The sequence below is a fragment of the Ambystoma mexicanum genome, chromosome 1p (assembly GCF_040938575.1).
Source record: "Ambystoma mexicanum isolate Mex_15411 chromosome 1p, UKY_AmexF1_1, whole genome shotgun sequence".
NCBI classification, from domain to species: domain Eukaryota; kingdom Metazoa; phylum Chordata; class Amphibia; order Caudata; family Ambystomatidae; genus Ambystoma; species Ambystoma mexicanum.
The window spans coordinates 1,092,951,439-1,092,970,211 of record NC_090921.1 but is presented as its reverse complement, the minus strand read 5'-3'; the positions used below and the strand labels follow the sequence as shown (position 1 = coordinate 1,092,970,211).

The window sequence follows — 18,773 nt, the reverse complement described above, 5'->3', positions numbered from 1 at the left end:
AGTTTCGTTTCCTTTGTTGTCGGCCATCTTGTGTGACAATGGACCGAGCAGCCGCCGTCGTTCGCCAAGCAATTCCTCCAGAATCCCACTTCCGATTCTCTCGGTCTTTATACAGTGAGCAGAACACACGTTCCCATACATGTGTAGTCAATCCTGGAACCAGTGGCGCATTTTTAAAGGTAGTTTTCACGGATCATATGTCGGATCCTCCGGAGCTGCTCAGGAAGCACGTCCTACTCCATGGCTGCCCAAGCCACGCCCCTCTTCATACAACTTATTCTTTTTATTTACTTCACAGGTATGATCGTTTTTACTCAATCTATTTTGTAAGTCCTTTTTAGCTAATCGGTAGAGGTTATAAGTTTACGATTTCTTGCTCAGAATCACGATACTGCATTGATATTTATGATCAAGTATTTTGGCAACGTCTTTGAGATGTTGTTATCCCGTTTGAGTTAGATTGAGTTCGGGGTCGGTTTTAGGGGAAAAGCCAAGTTTTCAGCAATTTGCGGAAAGACATAAGGTCTTCAGTGAGTCGGATGTGGGGCGGGAGTGCGTTCCACAGCGTGGGGGCCAAGGCTGAGAATGATGATCTACCTAACCTGACCGAGTTAGTTTTTGGTATGACTAGGAGGCCTGCTGAGCTGAGTACGTGCAGGTTGATAGGGTTTTAGTTTGTCTTGAAGATATTGTGGTCAGGTTTTGTGCAGTGCTCGGTGAGAAATGCATAAGGTTTTGAAAGTCACCCTTCGGGCGACCTGAAGCCAGTGCAGAGTTTTGAGGGCTCGGGAAATGTGGTCTCTCGGACCAAGCGCTAGTAGCAGTTTGGCTGCAGCGTTTTGTGCTCTTTGTAGTTTAGTCAGGTGGTATGCGTGGACTCCGAGGTAGAGGGGGTTAGCGTAGTCCAGTCTTGATATAACAATTGATTGGACAGAGGAGAGTCTGTTTGGAAAGGAGAGGTACGGAAAAACGCACTTAAGAGTTTTAAGGTGGTAGTGGCAGGATTTTGAGACGTGTTAGGTCAGAATCTAGGACACATCCAAGGATTTTTACTGATTTAGAGGGGGTCGGCGAGTTGCCCATGGCAGATGGCCAGGGTAGTGGGTGTGGAAGAAGTTTGGTGTTGCCACATACCAGGATTTCGGTTTTGGAGGGTTTAGCAAGAGGTGGTTTGTGATCATCCAGAGCTCTATGTCGAGGAGGCAGGAAGTGAGGTCAGGTCGGCAATTGGGTTTTGAGTTCAGGAATTTCAGAATTAGCTGAGTGTCATCTGCGTAGTTGTAGCACAGGATGTTGTGCATGCAAATTATTTGTGGGAGGGTGGCCATGTAGAGATTGAACAGGAGGGCCGATAGGCACGCTCCTTGTGGAACTCCGGTGTCGACTGGTCAGGCTTGGGAGGAATAGGTTGAGAGTAGGGTTATTTGAGTCATGTTTTTGAGAAAGGATGCTATCCATTTGAGGGTGGTTCCACAAATTCCTAGGGAGTGGAGGCAGTCAAGAAGGATTGATTGATTGTGTCGAAAGTGGCGGATATGTCAAGGAGGATTAATGCGGCAGAGTCTGCTGTGTTTTTAAGGTCATCCCAGATTGAGGTTAGGGTGGTTTCAGTTCCGTGTCGGCCTCTGAAACCTGATTGAGCGCCGTCTAGGAGATTATTGGCTTCGACAAATGCATTTAGTTGGGAGTAGGCGGTTCGGTCGATGAGTTTGGCAAGGAACCTGGTGTTAGAGATGGGCGGTAGTTTTTGGGCACGAGGGAAGGTTTTTTTATTAGAGGTTTGACATGAACTGTTTTGAATGCGTCGGGAAAAATTCCTGAGGAAAGGGAGTCATTTATGATGGTTCTCGCGTGTTCTCCTGCGCAGGTCGAAGCGAAGATTTCTTTGAGGGTTGTGGCCGGGCAAGGGTCTAGCGGAGAGCCGGATGGTTTGCGGGCAGAGAGAAGTTTGAGAAATTGGTCAGCAGATATTGGACTAGGGAGTCGAATGTTGGTTGGGTAGTGGTCACAGGCGGTGGGTGGGCTGGTAAGGAGGGTGGGTTGCCTGGTGGGTGTAAGAGAGCTAGTTTGTTGGTTAGAGCGTTTGTTCTTTCGAGAGCTGTAGTGTAAAAGTGGAGAGAGAGTGAGTCGCACAGAGTTTGTGAGGCGGTCGCGGCAGTGGTGATGCATGACGGTTTGGTGAATTCAGTGATGATTTTGTGAAGTTCTTTGCTGGGGTTTTTACAGTTTAGGATTTGGGAGTTGTAATGGGCTTTTTTTGCTTTTCGGATTTCGGCCTTGTACTGATGAAGGTGCCCGGCTAAGGTGGATCTGCTCAGGGGAGTTTTGTCCTTCCGCCATTTGCGTTCTAGGTATTTATATAGTTGTTTACTGGTCTTCAGCTCAGGTGTGAACCATCTAGGAAAGATGCCACGGCGGGCTGGCGGTTTACAAGAGGGTGCGAGTCGCATTAGTGCCGTGTTGAGCCATGAGTCAAAGGTGTTGGGGGATAATCGATTATTGAGTAGGCAAGTAGGCGGGGGGATACTGGAGGAGTGCCTCGGCAAGGTCCGGAACAATTATTCGTTTCTTTCAGCATTTGCACAGATTCGGAGTGTTTTCACCAGATTTGGATTTTGTGTTTTCACTCTTTCTGGAGTCTGACAAACTTCATAGGCATTTGCTTTTTGTATGGTGACAGCACCTTCAGTGCAGGGTCACTGAGAAATCCTTTAGATTTCGGTTTAAATAACTTTTCTTGGGTGAACTACAGTTCCCAAGAACAGTAAAATTGAAACTGACTTTACTTACCCTTTCTCTTTGTAGGTCCAGCACACACCATCTTATGTGAAGTGCTGGGGGTTACTTAGTAGCCCCTTATCCTACATTTTCATGTAGTTACCCTCACTATTTTAAATGGCTGGTGGGAGTACTTTTTCCTACCATTGTGCTTTTTTACCGCAGGCTAACCCTCAGCTGCAGTACAGCACCCATGGGTGACCATTTTGTTGAAATGGGCCCTGTCTTTTATTGCCATTTTCTGTTTGTGAGATCTTTCTTAGGTTTTACTCTTAGTGTTGAGACAGGTTTGAGGCCTTTGCCGGGCTTCAGCCCCAAAACCTGCGCCTGGCTCCATGTGTGTCTGGAAGGCCAGGATGTGAGGAAGGGTCCTGAAACTCCCCTGTCCTTCGTCTTAAGGAATGCCTGAATTAAACTATTCCTGATTGGTTAGCTGGCTGTCCGTTGAGCCAGCCATGCTGTGTGATTGACAGCCTAGGCTGTGCATGAATGGGAGAAACCTGCTTAAAAGGCGAGGGGTTTTGAAACTACAGGTAGAGTCAACCACTGGGAGAAACACCAGTTAAACGGTGAACGAAGCTTGCTGCAGCCTCCTGGACCTTTGAATTGCCCGGTGAAGCCCTGCTGCTGTGCTGACCTCCCTTTTCACCTCAACAGAGAAGCTCCAAACTGAATGACTTCTCCCCTTGGGTTAGTGGGACCAACTAACCCAGAGACTAACTCCACTGGACCACCACCCCCGACTTGCTGCGCTTCTCCTTTTCTGAGAGAGCCCAATGCCTGGGGTCGAGTGTCCGTAGTGGAGTACAACGTCTGCCGTGGAACGAATCCAGCTAGAAGCTCCAGGAGCCTAAGGACCATCCAGAGGCAGGACCTCCAGATCCAGAGTCCCCTCACCAGAGTGCAAGACCGAGGGAGTGAATTAAGTCCAACCGGTGTCCGTAATCCGCATCAGTGCCGTTTGCTAAGGGCTGAAACCGCGAAGTGCCGCTGAACCGGAAAGAGTCCACAGCTGCAGACTACCTCCAGAGTACTGCCACATGAGCCTTTCAGATGTCCCCCCTCTTGTCCCCACGACTGAGGCTCAGGAACCAGGGTCTGCACCGCTGTAGCAATACGGAATCCAGCTGGACTATTCTTCTAACCAGAGGTACTGTTTAGGCTTGGGGTACTTACCTTATTGCCTTTAGCCGTGCTTTTCTCACTGGGGAATCGCATTGGCTACCTTTTTCGAGTTGATTTCAACTCCTTCTCACAGGCTTAACCACTTGTGACCATACAAGTGATTTTTCTATACTCTCTAACTTTGTGCAAGACTTTTATCCAAGAAGTGCATCAGATGTATAGATTGTGTCCAAATGACTGGCTGTCCTGGCTCCCTAAAGGCACTCTTCTAAATCCATTGACTTTGATACTGTTTATCCCTCACAGGTGGTAGATTGTATACTGGTACTACCAGGAAAGTCTTATATAGACTACATTGGAGGTTGCATTGGTCCTCCCAACTACGGAGACATTTTTCTAATCTTTATACTGCCCTAATCCTTTCCTTTCTGCAAATCAGAGTCTACAAAAGTATATAGTGTGCTATATAAATGGCAAGACTATCCTTGTGATTGAAGTCACCTCAGGGTGTAGGAGTAGTGTAAGAAGCATATCCAAAGATTATCCACTGGCTTTATTTGACTCGTAATTTTAAAATGTATTTGAATTGTTACAACGAATTGCCTTTTTAAAAGAATGTCTATTTAAACTGACGTTAAATAAATAACTGAGTGTAAGTGTTAATTGGCTACTTGTATTTGCTAATCTCAATTGTACAGCTCTACAGCTCACATTGACCCCTCTTGAGGTAGGCCTGGCTGCTCAGTCACACTACCAACTTGTGTAGTACAGACCTATACCAAAAGGTGGGTTACCCAATACCAAGCAGATAAGTGTTCTGTTGTCTCACATAGTGCGACTGCACCAATTATTTCCTAACACACACCTAGAGACAAAGGACAGGGAAGTTTCGGGACCCTCCCTCACTTCCTGCCTTTCCAGACACACTGGAGCCTGGGCATGCTTTAGGGCTGAAGCCTGCCAAAGGCAAAATGCACAAAGGACACAAACTGGATTCAAACAACAGAGTAAAAACCCAGAAATAATTAACGGACAGGAAATGGCAAAAAAAAGAAGACCGGGCCATTTTGGGAAAATGGTCACCCTTGGGTGCTGTACTGCAGCTGAGAAATCAGCCTGCAGATGCATGTCACAAAAGGTAGTAAAAACGAAACCACTGCCACCAGCCATTCAAGTTAGTTAGTGTAACGGAATGTTACACGAGACGTCGGAGGAGTTACTATGTAACCCCCAAGCACTTCGCATAGGGTGGTGTGCGCTGGACTAAGAAAAGATAAGGTAAGCAAGGCAAAAGTCATCTTACTATTCTTGGGAACAGTAGTTCACCCAAGAAAATGTATCTAAACATTAAGAGAAATCCAAGGGACTTCTCAGTGGCACTGCACAAAAGGTGCCTTGTGTCACAATCCAAAAAGCAGATGCCTATGGAGTTTACCAGTTTCCATTAAACAGTAAGAGACCAACAATCCTAGTCAGAAAAACACAGGAGGGAGTGGGGGAAAGTCCCACTCACTCAGGAGTAAAAATTAAAAAGCCCCGAGTCCAGCGAAAGATCTGGGGGATCTCTAGGGTTAAAAGGAAATAAGAGAAATGAAAAATTCTCCCCAACAACCCCTGACCCCACTCGCCTCTCCTGAGACTTAGCCTTAACCACTCTCAACGCTTTTACTAGATTGGTTTGGCTAAACTACCAGAGTTCCCCTGTTCACTATAACTAGGGTGGCATCCTAAACTCTGTTCACAGCCAGAGTTTAGAAATCCATTTTAACAGTGTCAAGGTTACCACCAATAGCAAAATAGCTCTAAACAACTCCAATCCCTGGAAAAGCATCAACAATACATGTGCAGAAAAAGCAAAGGGCTGCTGGTTTTGTGGCACAACTATAGCTTAAGTGAACAACAATAGGTCTCATGGCAGGATTTACAAAGAAAGAGTGAAAATGCTTACCTCCGATGCGCTCAGTGTCGTAATAAACATAACCCACGGTAAGAGGCGTGAACATGACTCCCATGGTTTTACCGGGCACACCCATTGGACTGCTGAAAAACGTGAAGTAGAGAGCACACATCAGCAGATATGTACATCAGAAAACAAGCAGTCATTTAGCATTTATTTAGAGCACAAAACCCTGAGGCATCTAGGCGCTAGTTACACAAAAAGTACTTTGAACAAAGAATATGCGATATATACAGACTGGTAAAGCCTCTCATGTCACAGGGAGCTTCATCAGGCGTGCATACATAGGACATGTTAGGTACAGTTATACAGACTGGTAAAGCCTCTCAGGTTATGGGGTGCTACATCAGGTGCACATATATACGACGTAGGTGCAAAGGTACACTTAGGTAAGATAGAGAGTACATATGCATGGAGTTGTAACAGCAATAGTGTCATTCTCATAAGATCTGAGGATTTTCATTAGCAAATAGTTGGGTTATGAAGGAGTTGTAATCAGCGGCAAGTTTTAAATTTAGAGGTGGATTGGATGTTTATGAAGTTTGGGATGGAGAGACGGAGCGTTGCAGATCGGTATGAAATAGTGGGTACACCACACCAGGAGGCGAGGATAGGGGTATCGAAGGTGTGAGAGGTGCGAACAAGGTTTGTAGCCAGAGCACCGGATACATAGGCGAAGCGTCTACTTGCGCAGGGGTTCAAGAAGGGAGCGCAGTAGAGGAGTAGGTGAGGTAGGGATTACAAAGCCTGATGAAATGGGATTAGGCCGTCAAGAAAATGTAGTCGGCCGAGTTCGGCCCAGTGTGGAAACATCCGATTTTGGGTAATGGGAGCCAAGAGTAGCGGTGGGCAAGTCCCTTACCTTGTGAATTGAGGATGAGCCCCACAGGCTTTAACAGTGCGAGTAGGGCGCAGGTGCGGGTGGCAGTCCCGGACAGGCACAGACAGGCCTGCAGGCTTTCCCCACGGCCTTCCCCGGCAGAAAGTCAAAGTCACTAGGGCTATTCAAGGCCAGGAGCAAGATCAAACGCCAGCCTATTCATCTGCAAAGCACACCGGCGATGGTAACCTCTACCAATGTCATGCCCAATGTTCCTATGCATTGGGCCTAGAGGTTCACCAACACCCATTTCCTGCCCCACAAACCCAAGACTAGACACCTCTAAGCTCATGCCGCCAATATAAAAACCGACACACGCAAGCATGCAAAAACGACCCCCGACAAGGGCAGCAAAGGGCTCACAGCAATCGCATAACAAATTCGTCCGATTCACCCAATAGTTGCCAGAAGCCCGCTCTTAACTCACATCCGTGGGAGCTGGGCATAAGGGTCTGGCCTCAGCAGCTGAGATTAAACACCAACACTCCTCCCCACACGTCCATGCGCTGTGACATGCAAGTGTACTGGTCAGGCTTTAGACAGAATGGTTAGCAGGGCAGTTGTGGGCAGAAGGTGCGTCGGGGCTGGTGCCCTCATCCTAGATGAATGGTATGTTTTTGTCATTCAGTGGCAGTGACTCAGTGCCAGTGGAAGAGCAATGGGCAGGGATAAGGGTCCTTGAACTAGCCCCGTTCTGGTTTCTCAAAGGACAGTGTAGAATCTGCAAGGCTCTGACCCGAACCCCAGCCTGGGGTCGAGGTGGAAGCAAGGCACAGTGCATTCGTCGTGTGGCCAATGTTCGTTAAGGGGCCAGTCTTCAGACTCGGCATCTGCACTGGCCATCACCAAGAGCAGCGAAAGGAACATTAACAATGAAGCGTTTCCATTTCATTTCCTGGCGGTTACTGCGAATGTGCGTTTGGCCGGTATCGGCAGAGGTGCGTGGGCTGACACTGCCATCCAAACATCCCCAGGCTATGGGAGATGCTGAGGGTGGGATAGAAGAAATGCGGTTGGCAATAGGGCTCCAACAATTGGGTGCAAAATTAATATCGGCTTAAACCGTGGCCTTTGGTTTCTTCCTAGAGCTATTGCCAGCACTTTTGGAGTATAGCCGTTGTGCACTACCTGTACCAATAGATTAGCAAAGGGCACCAAAAAAGATTTTGAAGTATGAGCAAAACGTAGTTCTCATTGTTAATTGGGCCTATTTTTTGGCAAGTAAAATTAACTGTAAATAAAAATAGGAATTATTGTTGCACAATATGCTTTGTTTCACGAAGTATTTACTGTAAATGAGACTGCCATCTTGTTGACTCTGTTCAGAAGAGACACTGACAGCAAACCCCTCTGGTCTGCGCTGCTGAGCAATGTGGTCTGCACATGTTGGCACAGCGTTGCAGATGGCAATAACAGGCATACATCTAGCTGTATTCAAGCTTGCAGGCCTGTGTTTATATCCCTGCATAACCAACTCACCCCTTCATCCTTCCAACATCAATACATAAGGTAATGACAAAAGCAACATCACCGCATTAACTGTGCTATCCACCACATTATTTAAAAAAATAATATTTTCTGACTTTATTAAGTGATCTTAATGCAAGTCAGTTCAATCGCGTGTTATGCCTCAAAGGGCTAACGTTTGTGTTGGGCATACTGTAACGATGGTCTGTTGGCTCCTGCTGTCCTAATCAGTTGCAGTTCTTTAATTCAAGCGCAATAAAGGCAGGTTAGTAGATAGATTGGGGGCCCTGCCTCAAAGATGCAATTATGCTGTAAGCCGTGCATCTCATTCCTGGTTAAATAGCTCAGAGGACCAGGGTTTTTTGAAGACACGCGACAGATTACAATCACTATTGTGAATCTCCATAAATGAAAGATAGTATAACCAGACATGGAACCCTTTGATCACTGTGCCTAGGTAATGTGGGGCTTTGGAGCAACTCCATACCCCCCCCCCATCCTTGCGTGAGAGAGGGCAGAGCACCAAGTGCCCACCAGGCAGTGGCTGTAGCAGGATTCCTTGGTGCCTCCCCTCCTCCATCAATGTCCTCAATGCCTGTAAGGAAACGAATACAGAGAGCCATTACTAAGGACTTAAGCTGGCAGGGGTGTGTGCGATTACAGCCCTCATAATGCGGTCCCGATCCACAAACAATTTGCAGTCATGGGGCGATGCAATGATGTAGCAAGATGAGAACTATGGAGAACGAGCTACTCATTTACCTTTCTGGTGAGTCGGCAAAGATCGCTCACCCTGAAATCTTCAAATTCCAAAAATGCTAAAGACAGCGGTGGATGCCTATAAAGGCTTCAATACTCCTAATGGGAACACGGGAGGTAAGGAGCCTAATTTGATATTTAACCAATCAAAGCCATTCTAATGTTATTCTAGGTGGAATTGGAAAATATAGCCGACTTGGCCAGACAGGCACTTGGCACAGGTCGCTCTCGGAACTGATCAATCAATTTTATGCCCAAAGTCCCATGGGCATAAAAGGTGCTGGTGGAGGGAGGAATCAGAGAGACCAGGAGAAAGCATATGTATCCCTCAGAGCTCCGAGATAGGAGACGACCAACTTGAGAAAGTAGTGTATGTCTGGAGACCCCATCCAATGAGAAGGCGGACTGTTTGGAAGCAAGCCAACCAAAACCCAGACTCCCTAGAGCAGGGGTCTGCAACATTTGGCTCGCCACATGTTATGGACCAAAACTAGCATCACCCCTAGCCATAGTCAATGGTGAGGGATCATGGGAGTTAAGTCTAAAACATCTGAAGAGCCACAGGTTGCAGACCACTGCCCTAGAAGGAATTGGAGAGCCTGAAAGCCAGGCTCTTCACTTTCATTTTCTGGGGAATGAAGATATCGGCTTGACTGTTTGAAAGCATCTCAACAAGCCAGACTTCACAGGAGAGGCCAAAGCTAGGTCTTTTCACCAACCACCATAAGAAAGGAGGTAACATTTGCATTTAATTTAAGCGCAACATAACCCGGGGGCATCTGGGCTTTAGTTACATGGAGCGCTTGGTTGCAAATGGTTACCTGCAGGAAATGCACTAGGTATTTTCATTACATTGTGTACATTAGTTCCTTACAGGTACATGTATAACATTGGTTACAGTGGCGGTTGCACTGGGTGTTTTCACTACATTGTGTACATTAGTTAATTACAGGTACATTGATAGCATTGACAGCCTAACAAGCACACTTGGGTGAAAGGGGCAGGGGTGAAAACCCTTACCTGTGGATTAAAACCTGGTTAAGCGAGGGTACAACTCGAATGGCAACTTGAAGGTCTGAGAAAAGATTATCACTGGTCTGTCTGTTTTGAGAGAAGACTGCAGAAGGAAGAATCATAGATACGGAGAAGCCCCATGTTGAGAGCAAGTGTTCTTTTGCATCTTAACGCAATCTAACCACAAACTCCTGAAGGAATTGGAAATCCCGAAGATGGGGGCTTTCCACCTTGAGGAGAAAGGAGATCCAAGCAAGAATCTTGGTAGGAGGGACACATTGGCTGCCTGACGAGGACCTGAAGGTGAAGGGGAGTGAATACTACTCTACCAACAGATCTTGCAGTTGGGCAGGGAGAAAGGCTAACTTTACAACTACACCCAAGGGGTGGTGGACTTACAACCGGAGCCGAAATGTGTGGAAGAGGCTGAGCCTTCTAAATCCAGGGATGGCTTTTCTAGGACACTGGCTGGTCTTTAGCCTTCGATTATAGACATTTGTGTTGGTTTAGGATAGGGTTAGCCATGAGCCTAAAATACTTGCTAAGGTTAGGTTATAACTTTTGGTTGGCCACCTGTTGACCTCTGTGTTGGATTAGAATAGGGTGCCCATAGGGTCAGAGATTTGTTAAGAATGGGGTTTGTGTGTACAATCAAGAGCCTGGGTGTGTGGATAACACCCACCAAACCCCACTGCTACATTATTAACCCCTGTGTGTTCTTTATTATTTCTAGTTTGAACTCTTAGATCACGCAGGCATCCATACATGCATACTAACCATGTTTGCCTAAACTGACAAACACACTGTAAACCTACACGAGGACTCTGTGGCCTCACCTCGACACCCCACATTCATCAAGCTGCACCTCACTTATAAGTACCAACAAGACCCCAAAATGCCTCTGGTTGCCATTATTTCATTGAAGGGGGGAACCTAGCCTAGCAGTTTGGGTGGCTCACATTGGTGTCAGGGCCAATATTAGTTTGTATATGGCTGGAAGCCCCCCTGTTAAGGCACAGATCGGACAAAAAAACCAATTACACGGCAGTGGCGCAAAGTAATATCAGTGGTTAATTTAAAGCTCCCAATTATATATTTCTGGTGTTTACAGATGTCATTCTCAGTAGTATGATATGGGCAGTGCAACTGTGGTTTCTGTAGTTATCCATGTGCAATCTGCATGCCATGGCCGAAGCTACAACACAAAGTAGTTGAATATGGTTATCTCGCTGCAAATAGCTGCATTAGCGCCAAGGAGATGGGGAGAAAAATAACAGGCCAGGCCCGTTACAATTGCAAAGGCAGGGATGATCCCACCTTCGATCTTCCAGAGGTTGATAAAGTCCTGGTTAATTACATTGATTATTTCTTGACTTCCTCTTAAGAACTGCATAGGTTTGTTTAGCCATTTGCCAGAATTGTGCTACAGTACAATTTTGTCCCATATTCTCTCGAGCAGGGTCGAATAGAAGTGCAGTTCTTCAAACCCTCAAGGCGATGTGGCTCTCTTGCTACGCACTTTCAGGACTGCCAATTAAACATCACCAATTTGAACGTTCACCAGCAGCCACTGACTGGCATGCCACCAAGACACTGTACCTGATGTAAGCGTCAATACTCATGTGTCCACCTTGCAGGCTGGTGTCCACTGTCATGTGGATGGGATTGTGTGCCTCGCGGCTGTAATACTCGTGGATTAATACCGAATGCTCTGTAATATCATGTCCGGTGGCATACCTGAAAAGAAAACAAACCAAACAATGACATTCAAACTTTCACATTTCAATTTCCGAATAGAAAACTGCATATAGTCACTCAAGGAATGGCAACACTCCCAAAAATAGATGAGTATTCAAAACCCATGGATTAGTGAGCCCACATACATCTAGACCACTATGTTCATAATGAGAGGCACATTTTATCCCAAGTAACAACTTTCTATGGTGTGTGTATAATTCCCATCTCATAAACTCATGACAATTTCCAAAGAATAGTTATTTCAGATCCTTTTTAAAACCTTGTTTTTAACTACGAAACATACTTTTTAGCCAAAGAACACACACCGGGTTGCCAATATATTTTTTAAAAAATGAAGTAAGCATGCCATCATTACAGAGATGACAAACATCACAACCACGCCCAAAAGTATAATTTCTTTGTACAGATTCTACAGCCCTCTCTTCCTCCTGGGATAAGCCTGGCTGCTCCGTCTACGCTACGATATACTCCGGTGGTACAACCTTATACTAAGAGTGGAGTCTTGGACTGTCTCGGTTGAATGGTTTTATTAAGCCCTTAGTTGGACTTCAGAAAAACTGTCCTAACAACCACTCCCTCACCATCCCCTTGACCCTGCACCCAGCCTTGGTCACCGCTACACCCATGCACCCGTCCTCCGCCTGAGCAGTTCCATCCATTAGCAGCCCTGGCACTTAGTAACCTTGGCCCCACCATTTTTTATCTGTTGCCAGCCTATTCTCAACCCCCCCACTCCCCCCTGCTGCTGCACCAGCACTTGCCATTCCTTTCCAGCTCTCCAATAGGTCCCTACTTGCCTAAACACACAATAAAACAGGTACACATAGTTAGGGACTGCTGCGTCCTTCCATAGGTTCAATTTTCTGCTTCTGTGACACTTACCACCCCACAATCTGTTCATTGGATGTAACCTTTCGATGCAGCTCATACATGTTTTTGGCAAACTCCATGTCAACAGCCACCTAGGGAGAGAAGCAATGAGGAAATTAGTAAATGTTACATAGAACGAGTTTAGGCTGTGTGCTTGCAAAGAATGTTAAAATGATCAAACGCTTTCCTTTGAGCCAACATTCTAATTATGAATGGTGCCATATGGCATCAGTTCCGATTTCCGAAATGAATATCTAGTAAGGGGTTTGGTAGAGAAAACCTGTCCTGCAGAGGTGTTGCTAGAGGGGTAATCGGTGGGCTCAAAGGGGTGTGGGGGGGGCTAGCTACAGCCCCTGGTCTTTGGGGTGTAGCCCTGGATAGAAGCTCAGGGACCTTAACCAAAAGGCTAGCTAGCCGAGTCCCCGACAGTCCAGACATTAGCGCAACCCCACATCTTTTGCAGACCTAGCATCACACCCCTGCTGCCCTGTAATTTGAGAAACTGCAAGCATGACATAAGCTTGAGCAGAAATGCATTTGTGTCGCGCCAAACTAATTCTAAAATGGGATAAAGTTATGCGAACGAATAACATTACTCCAAATCCATTGAATCAGTTGCATCCATACAAAGGATTACTTGATTATCCATTAAAAAGTGCCTTGTTTTGGAAACCAACTATCCATGTTTCGAGCAGAAGGTTACATCTTTAAGAGAAACCTGCTGCCAAACCAGGAGTTTGCGCCAACACAAAAAAACAAACAAAAAAAAAGAGCGTGCTTACACTTTGCAGGTAGTGCTTTGACTTCGCACCCACCCAAACATCGCAGGTTGCAGTCATGAATCGCAGTCGGGCTAGCTCAGCCCTCCAGTCTTCGGAGGTTTATAGAGCTTGCCACTGAAATCATTCACATTACTCTATTGACTGGAGCAAATTCGTTTTTATTCATTCCAGCTAAGGAAATAGTTCATGTTTTTGTAAACATTCTAAAAGTCCATCTGTGGCGAGTTGGCTAACCTCTCATCCTAACATGCGGAAGAAGCGAGCCACCAGGCTGATCCTGCCGCTTCCCAATGTGCCTCCAAGAGAGTGGATGAAGGATCTTGCTGGCTCGCTATCCTCCAGAGATGTGTTACATCAGACCCACAGGAAGGACTAAGAATACCTGGGAGGACTTAAACTCCCAGAGAGCATCACTATGCACAAACTCTTGGTTTATTCACGCTGACAAAGGAACATCTCTCCTGGCTCACTTCTCAACAACACACGCAGAGAAGCCCGAGGAGTGAGGAGGCTTCTTCGTGGAATAATGAAGAGTGGCATCATCAGTCCCTTCCCTGGCCAAGCATAGGACGCACAGAATGCCACGTCGTCTCAACACCCTGACGGGACACTCCCAGAACCCTGGGTTTTTCTACCTTTGCCCCGGGATCCTTCCACAATTACAACACCCTACCTGGATGCCAGGTGTGACCATCCATTCCTGTATCCGGTGGGGATCAGAGCTTACGGAGCACCCTAGAGTTGACTTTCACCCTCTATGCTACTTCCACACTCGTTTGGCAACTGCCACATTCTGAATGTCAAATGTGATGTTACTTTACTCTTGTTGGAGGTTAACTTTCCTTTATGGTCTCCTGGTCCACTTCACTGTTGGTTCGCTTACCAAAAGAACACTTAGGATGGAGCCCGGTGCTTACCTCCCTTTCCCTGCATCACAAAAGGAGTTCACACCACTCATGGAATATTGCACTGTGCGGTAATGCCATAGGAGCTCTTGCACTACCTTTTCTGAATTATTTCAACTCGCTAGGGCTGACTGGAATGATTCCTACTAAGTCCCGTTGACTCTTTCAACATAACCTTTGCTGGATGGATGACAAACGACAGCACACTGTTCCAGGAATCCTCCCACTTCTCTGGAGCAGAAACTGCACTCCATTATCTGTCACAAGGAACTCAGAGCATCATCTCTCTCCTGAGGCGTGCCAGGAAGACATAAAAAGCCATTGATGTTGACAGGATGCCTACAAATCCCACGCCTGTCCATTTGCCAAAATAATCAATGAGGACAATAGCATATCACCACCTTCTCACTGGCAGATTCCCAATAGGTCCCACAAAATCTAATTCCAACGTATTCCAAGCCGCATTGGTAAGCTGGACATGAACCACTGGTGGCATCATGACCTCTACCCCTTCTCACTGTTGGCAAATATGCTACAATCACTCAGCTCTGGCAATATTCTTCCCTCAGCATCTTCTGGGTGGAGATTCTCACGTGCCCTGCATGTGCCCATTCTGCCAGTTTCTGACACACTCCTGAGGCAAGAATGCTCTTTTCAACCCTTAATACCACCTTCCATGGACAATTCTCCTTGGATCGCTAAAAAGGAGTCAAGCTCTGGTTCTCTGGCTTTCATAGAGGGCTACCCTTCACCAGTTTGTCCCTTACCCTTGGCTAGGGCGGAATCAATCTGCTTGGCTGACAGCCACATCTCTTTGGAAAATTGCCCTTGAGCACATTTGCCCTTCTAGCAATCTTGCAGAGAAAAGGAGGTGTCACCTTCCAAGAGAAGAGAAACAATGTACCAGTATGTTGTACTTTCCCAGGAGAAACGAAATTGTGAAGGCAGAATACAAAAAGTATTGATCTGTGAGAAACCTTGTTTCCTACCAAGTTCGGAAAGTCCCAACTACCTATTCGCAACTGAAAATCTTACCCATAAAAATTGTTTAGATAGTCCACACACAAGCCAACATCCAAGCTAGGGTTTCTTTCTCAATCATGGAGTAATTAAGCTGTTCTGCCTTCAACACACTAGAGGTATACTCCAGGTTTGACCCCCCACCCCGCCACCCCCCCGTTGATCCTTTGATAGAATGGCCCTCAGGACATGGACACTGCCATCCACAGGCGTACATTGGGACATTTGGGTTGTGGGGTAAGGGGGGGGGGGGGGGGGGGGGAGGGGTCAAAGAGATACAAGGCAGGGGCTGATCTGCCGTTTCTCATCACTAAATCCGTGCTTCTGTTCCGAGCCCCTTCAAACTGGCACTCCATTTGGAATGGAGGCTTCAAAAGTGAGGCAAAGCTAGGCACAAACTTCAAATAATACTTCTGAGTTGTTCGGGTTCGAATCAAGGAGTGGCTTATACTGCTTGCACTAGGATTGCCATGAGGCTGACAGCATGGCCAGATATGCTATGCCCGAGACCCTCCACACTTCCCATATAGAAAAATGTAAAAGATAATTCCCCTCCAACGTCAAGCTGCTCCCTTCGCTCCAAAAGGTGCATGTGCAGATTGGGCTCTGATGGAGGCCAGCAACCGGTGATCATCAGTTTGTTTGCATGATCTCCCGAACCCGGGAGGGAGGCGTCCATAACTACAATCATCTCCGGCCATAGTTGCCAAAAAGGCTCACCTTCATCAAGTTTTCCTTGGAGGCCCACCACAGGAGATCCTGTGCGACCTTGCTCGGGACCTGAAGGTCCAGCATTCTGCCGGAAAACTGACCATTGGGATCTGAGGGCCGACTGGAGGGACCTCATCTTTAGGCAGGAAACTGGCACCAGAAAATGCAGGATGTCATGAGCAACCTCAGAAAATCTAAGGCCGGTAGACAATGGGCATTCTGAAATTTCGTGACCATCTGCAGAATATGCAGAGACCTCACCTTGAGGGGGCAAGGCTTTCTCGCAGGAAGAATCCAGGACCGCTCCAATGAATTTAAGCTTTTGAGAAGGTGTCATGTGGGACTTGAAACAGAGAAGCCCAGTTTGTTAAGGGAGTGGCAGGTGCTGCTGAGATGCACCAGAGCCGGTTCCGGCCAACGAGCTCTCATCAGTCAATCGTTCCGATAGGGATAAATGTGAATACCTCCTCTCCTTTGATTCACTGCCACTAGTGCCATTAACTTGGTGAAAACCCTCGGGCAGAGGTGAGCTCGAATGGTAGAACTTGAATTTGAAAGGGAGAACTGCCAATGGCGAACCTCAGGGACTTCCTGTGCTTGGGATGTATAGGCACATGAAAGTAAGCATCCTGAAGATAGAGTGACCAAATCCAAACCTGGAGCTGAAGAGATCTAGTTACCATCTTGAACTTGTCCTTCCTGAGGAATTTGTTCAAGCATCTCAAGTCCAATAAGGGTTGCAGTCCTCCTTCCTATTTGGGAATAAGAATGTAAGAGTACCACTATCCTTAGTTCCTCCCCGCTACAGATACCATTTCAACGCCTTTCTCCAACAAAGTGAGAATCTCCTGTATGAGGAGCAGATTTGGTTCCCGCAACGACTGACTGCTTGGCGGACAATCTGGAGAACTTATTAAGAATGGGAGACAGTAACCCTGGGTTACTGTTTGCAGTGCCCAAGCATCTGAAGTAATGCTTTGCCATTCTTCCAAATGCTCCTTCAACCTGCCTCCTACAACTGTCCTGTGTACTAAGGCCTCAACGAGATTTTGGTGGTGCTGCTGCTGCTGCAGGAGGGCAAAGAGGCAGCGGCTGTGTGGGTAGCTTTACCTCCACAACCTTGTGCACCATGATGCCTCCAGCTTTTCCAAGCTCTCATCAGCTTTAGAACCAAACAGCTGTGAGCTATCAAAATGCATATCCAAAAGCCTCGCCTGAACCTCTGGGACAAACCCTCACCTGCGCAACAAGGTAAATCTCCTTGTAACAGCACCTGCTGCCATAGCACAGCTTACGCAATCAGAGTCCAAGAATGACTGCCGAGACTGGCGCATTAAGTCTTTGCCATCCTGAACGATGAGGAAACCTTCCCTCTCTTCACCCTCAGGAAAGTGTTTCGCATCCATTGACAACTTCTCAAAGCATAAATGAATATTTTGCCAGGGCACACATAGTATTAATGGCTTTAAGAGCAATGCTACCCACAGAAAACTTTTGCCAAGGCATCATATTTTTTGTCATCCCTATCTGGAGGGACCGTTGGGTAGGCAGCCGCGGCCGCTTGTACCATCAGTCTTTCGAAATGGGACGTCTAGATAAAAACTCTGGATCTATAGCCGCGGGCCGTACTTATTTGTGAAATCTTTATTCACTGTCAGCATAGTATCCGGTTTACGCCAATTTGCCAGGATTCTGTTTTTCAATGCCATATGAAATGGCAGTACAGGATCCTTAGGAGGACCCTTTTTTAGGATGCCAGCGTGATCATCTTTTCACATTCTACAGGCCTACCCCAGCCTAGGTCCTCAATCACTCAGCCCACAACAGACCTATATGAGGCATCAGCATGCCCAGTGGAGTCTGGGGTGGCAAACTCAACTTCAGGTGAATTATCAAGTCCACTGGCATCCTTCAAGAAGTTCACTAGGTTCTGCAACCATGACTCTTCAACAAATCAATTCCTCTGCCACATTTGGAGTTCCAAACTATAGGCCAAACGGAGGACTGTCCTCAACTTGCTCTTCCTTGAAAATTGAGCACAGACTTGACAAAAGTCATACTTGGATAAGGGCTTAAAAATCTTTGACAGATCCGCCGAAAACATTGATGGTTTCGACATCTGTTAGGACCGTTTTTCTAAAGGCCTACCCAAGACTTCACAAAAACCATACATCTGAGGCAGCACTCCTAGTATAAGGCTGTACCACCTGATATTGAGTTAGCATGGACAGAGCAGCCCAGCTTATCGGAGGGACAGAGGACTGTAGCGTGGTCCAAAGAAACACAAACTATGTATTGTAAACATAAATGGTTTATTTAAATACAAGTAGGTCAAGGTGAAGCTTGGGTAAAAAAGTATTATATTATATATAGACACAATTTAACACCATACTTAAGGAATACAACCCAAATGGTTCCCTTGTTAAGAATAGCAGTCAGCAGTGCAAAGTTAGGTAAACCTATAACGCATTCAGAATGCAATGAGCTATTCTTGGGCAGTAAAACCAGGATACATATACTTTTTGGATACAGTCAGTAATTCAGGGGTAGTAGACCCCCGTCAGTCATGCAGTGACATTCAGTCAAGTAATCGCATAGTCAACCAACCCTGGTACCAGGATACTCTTCTGAATAGTGGAACACAAATTCATGGAACAGCATGAACCTAGAACTACATTCAGGATAACAGTCATACTAGGTGAGTAAGTCTTAATGTAAAAAAAAGGATTAGTCGCTTTTCAGATCAG

General features: G+C 46.5%; 1 protein-coding gene across 1 annotated transcript in view; it reads right to left on the bottom strand.

Moving 5' to 3' along the window:
* The window catches only part of EIF3F (eukaryotic translation initiation factor 3 subunit F), a 133,338-nt gene that overhangs the window by 55,641 nt on the left and 58,924 nt on the right, over positions 1-18,773 (bottom strand). The window contains exons 3-5 of the mRNA XM_069604686.1: positions 12,621-12,700; positions 11,580-11,717; positions 5,852-5,943 (exon numbers count right to left, since the gene is read on the bottom strand). Of these exons, the coding sequence (XP_069460787.1) occupies positions 5,852-5,943; positions 11,580-11,717; positions 12,621-12,700 (310 nt within the window). The remainder of the gene's footprint in view (positions 1-5,851; positions 5,944-11,579; positions 11,718-12,620; positions 12,701-18,773) is intronic.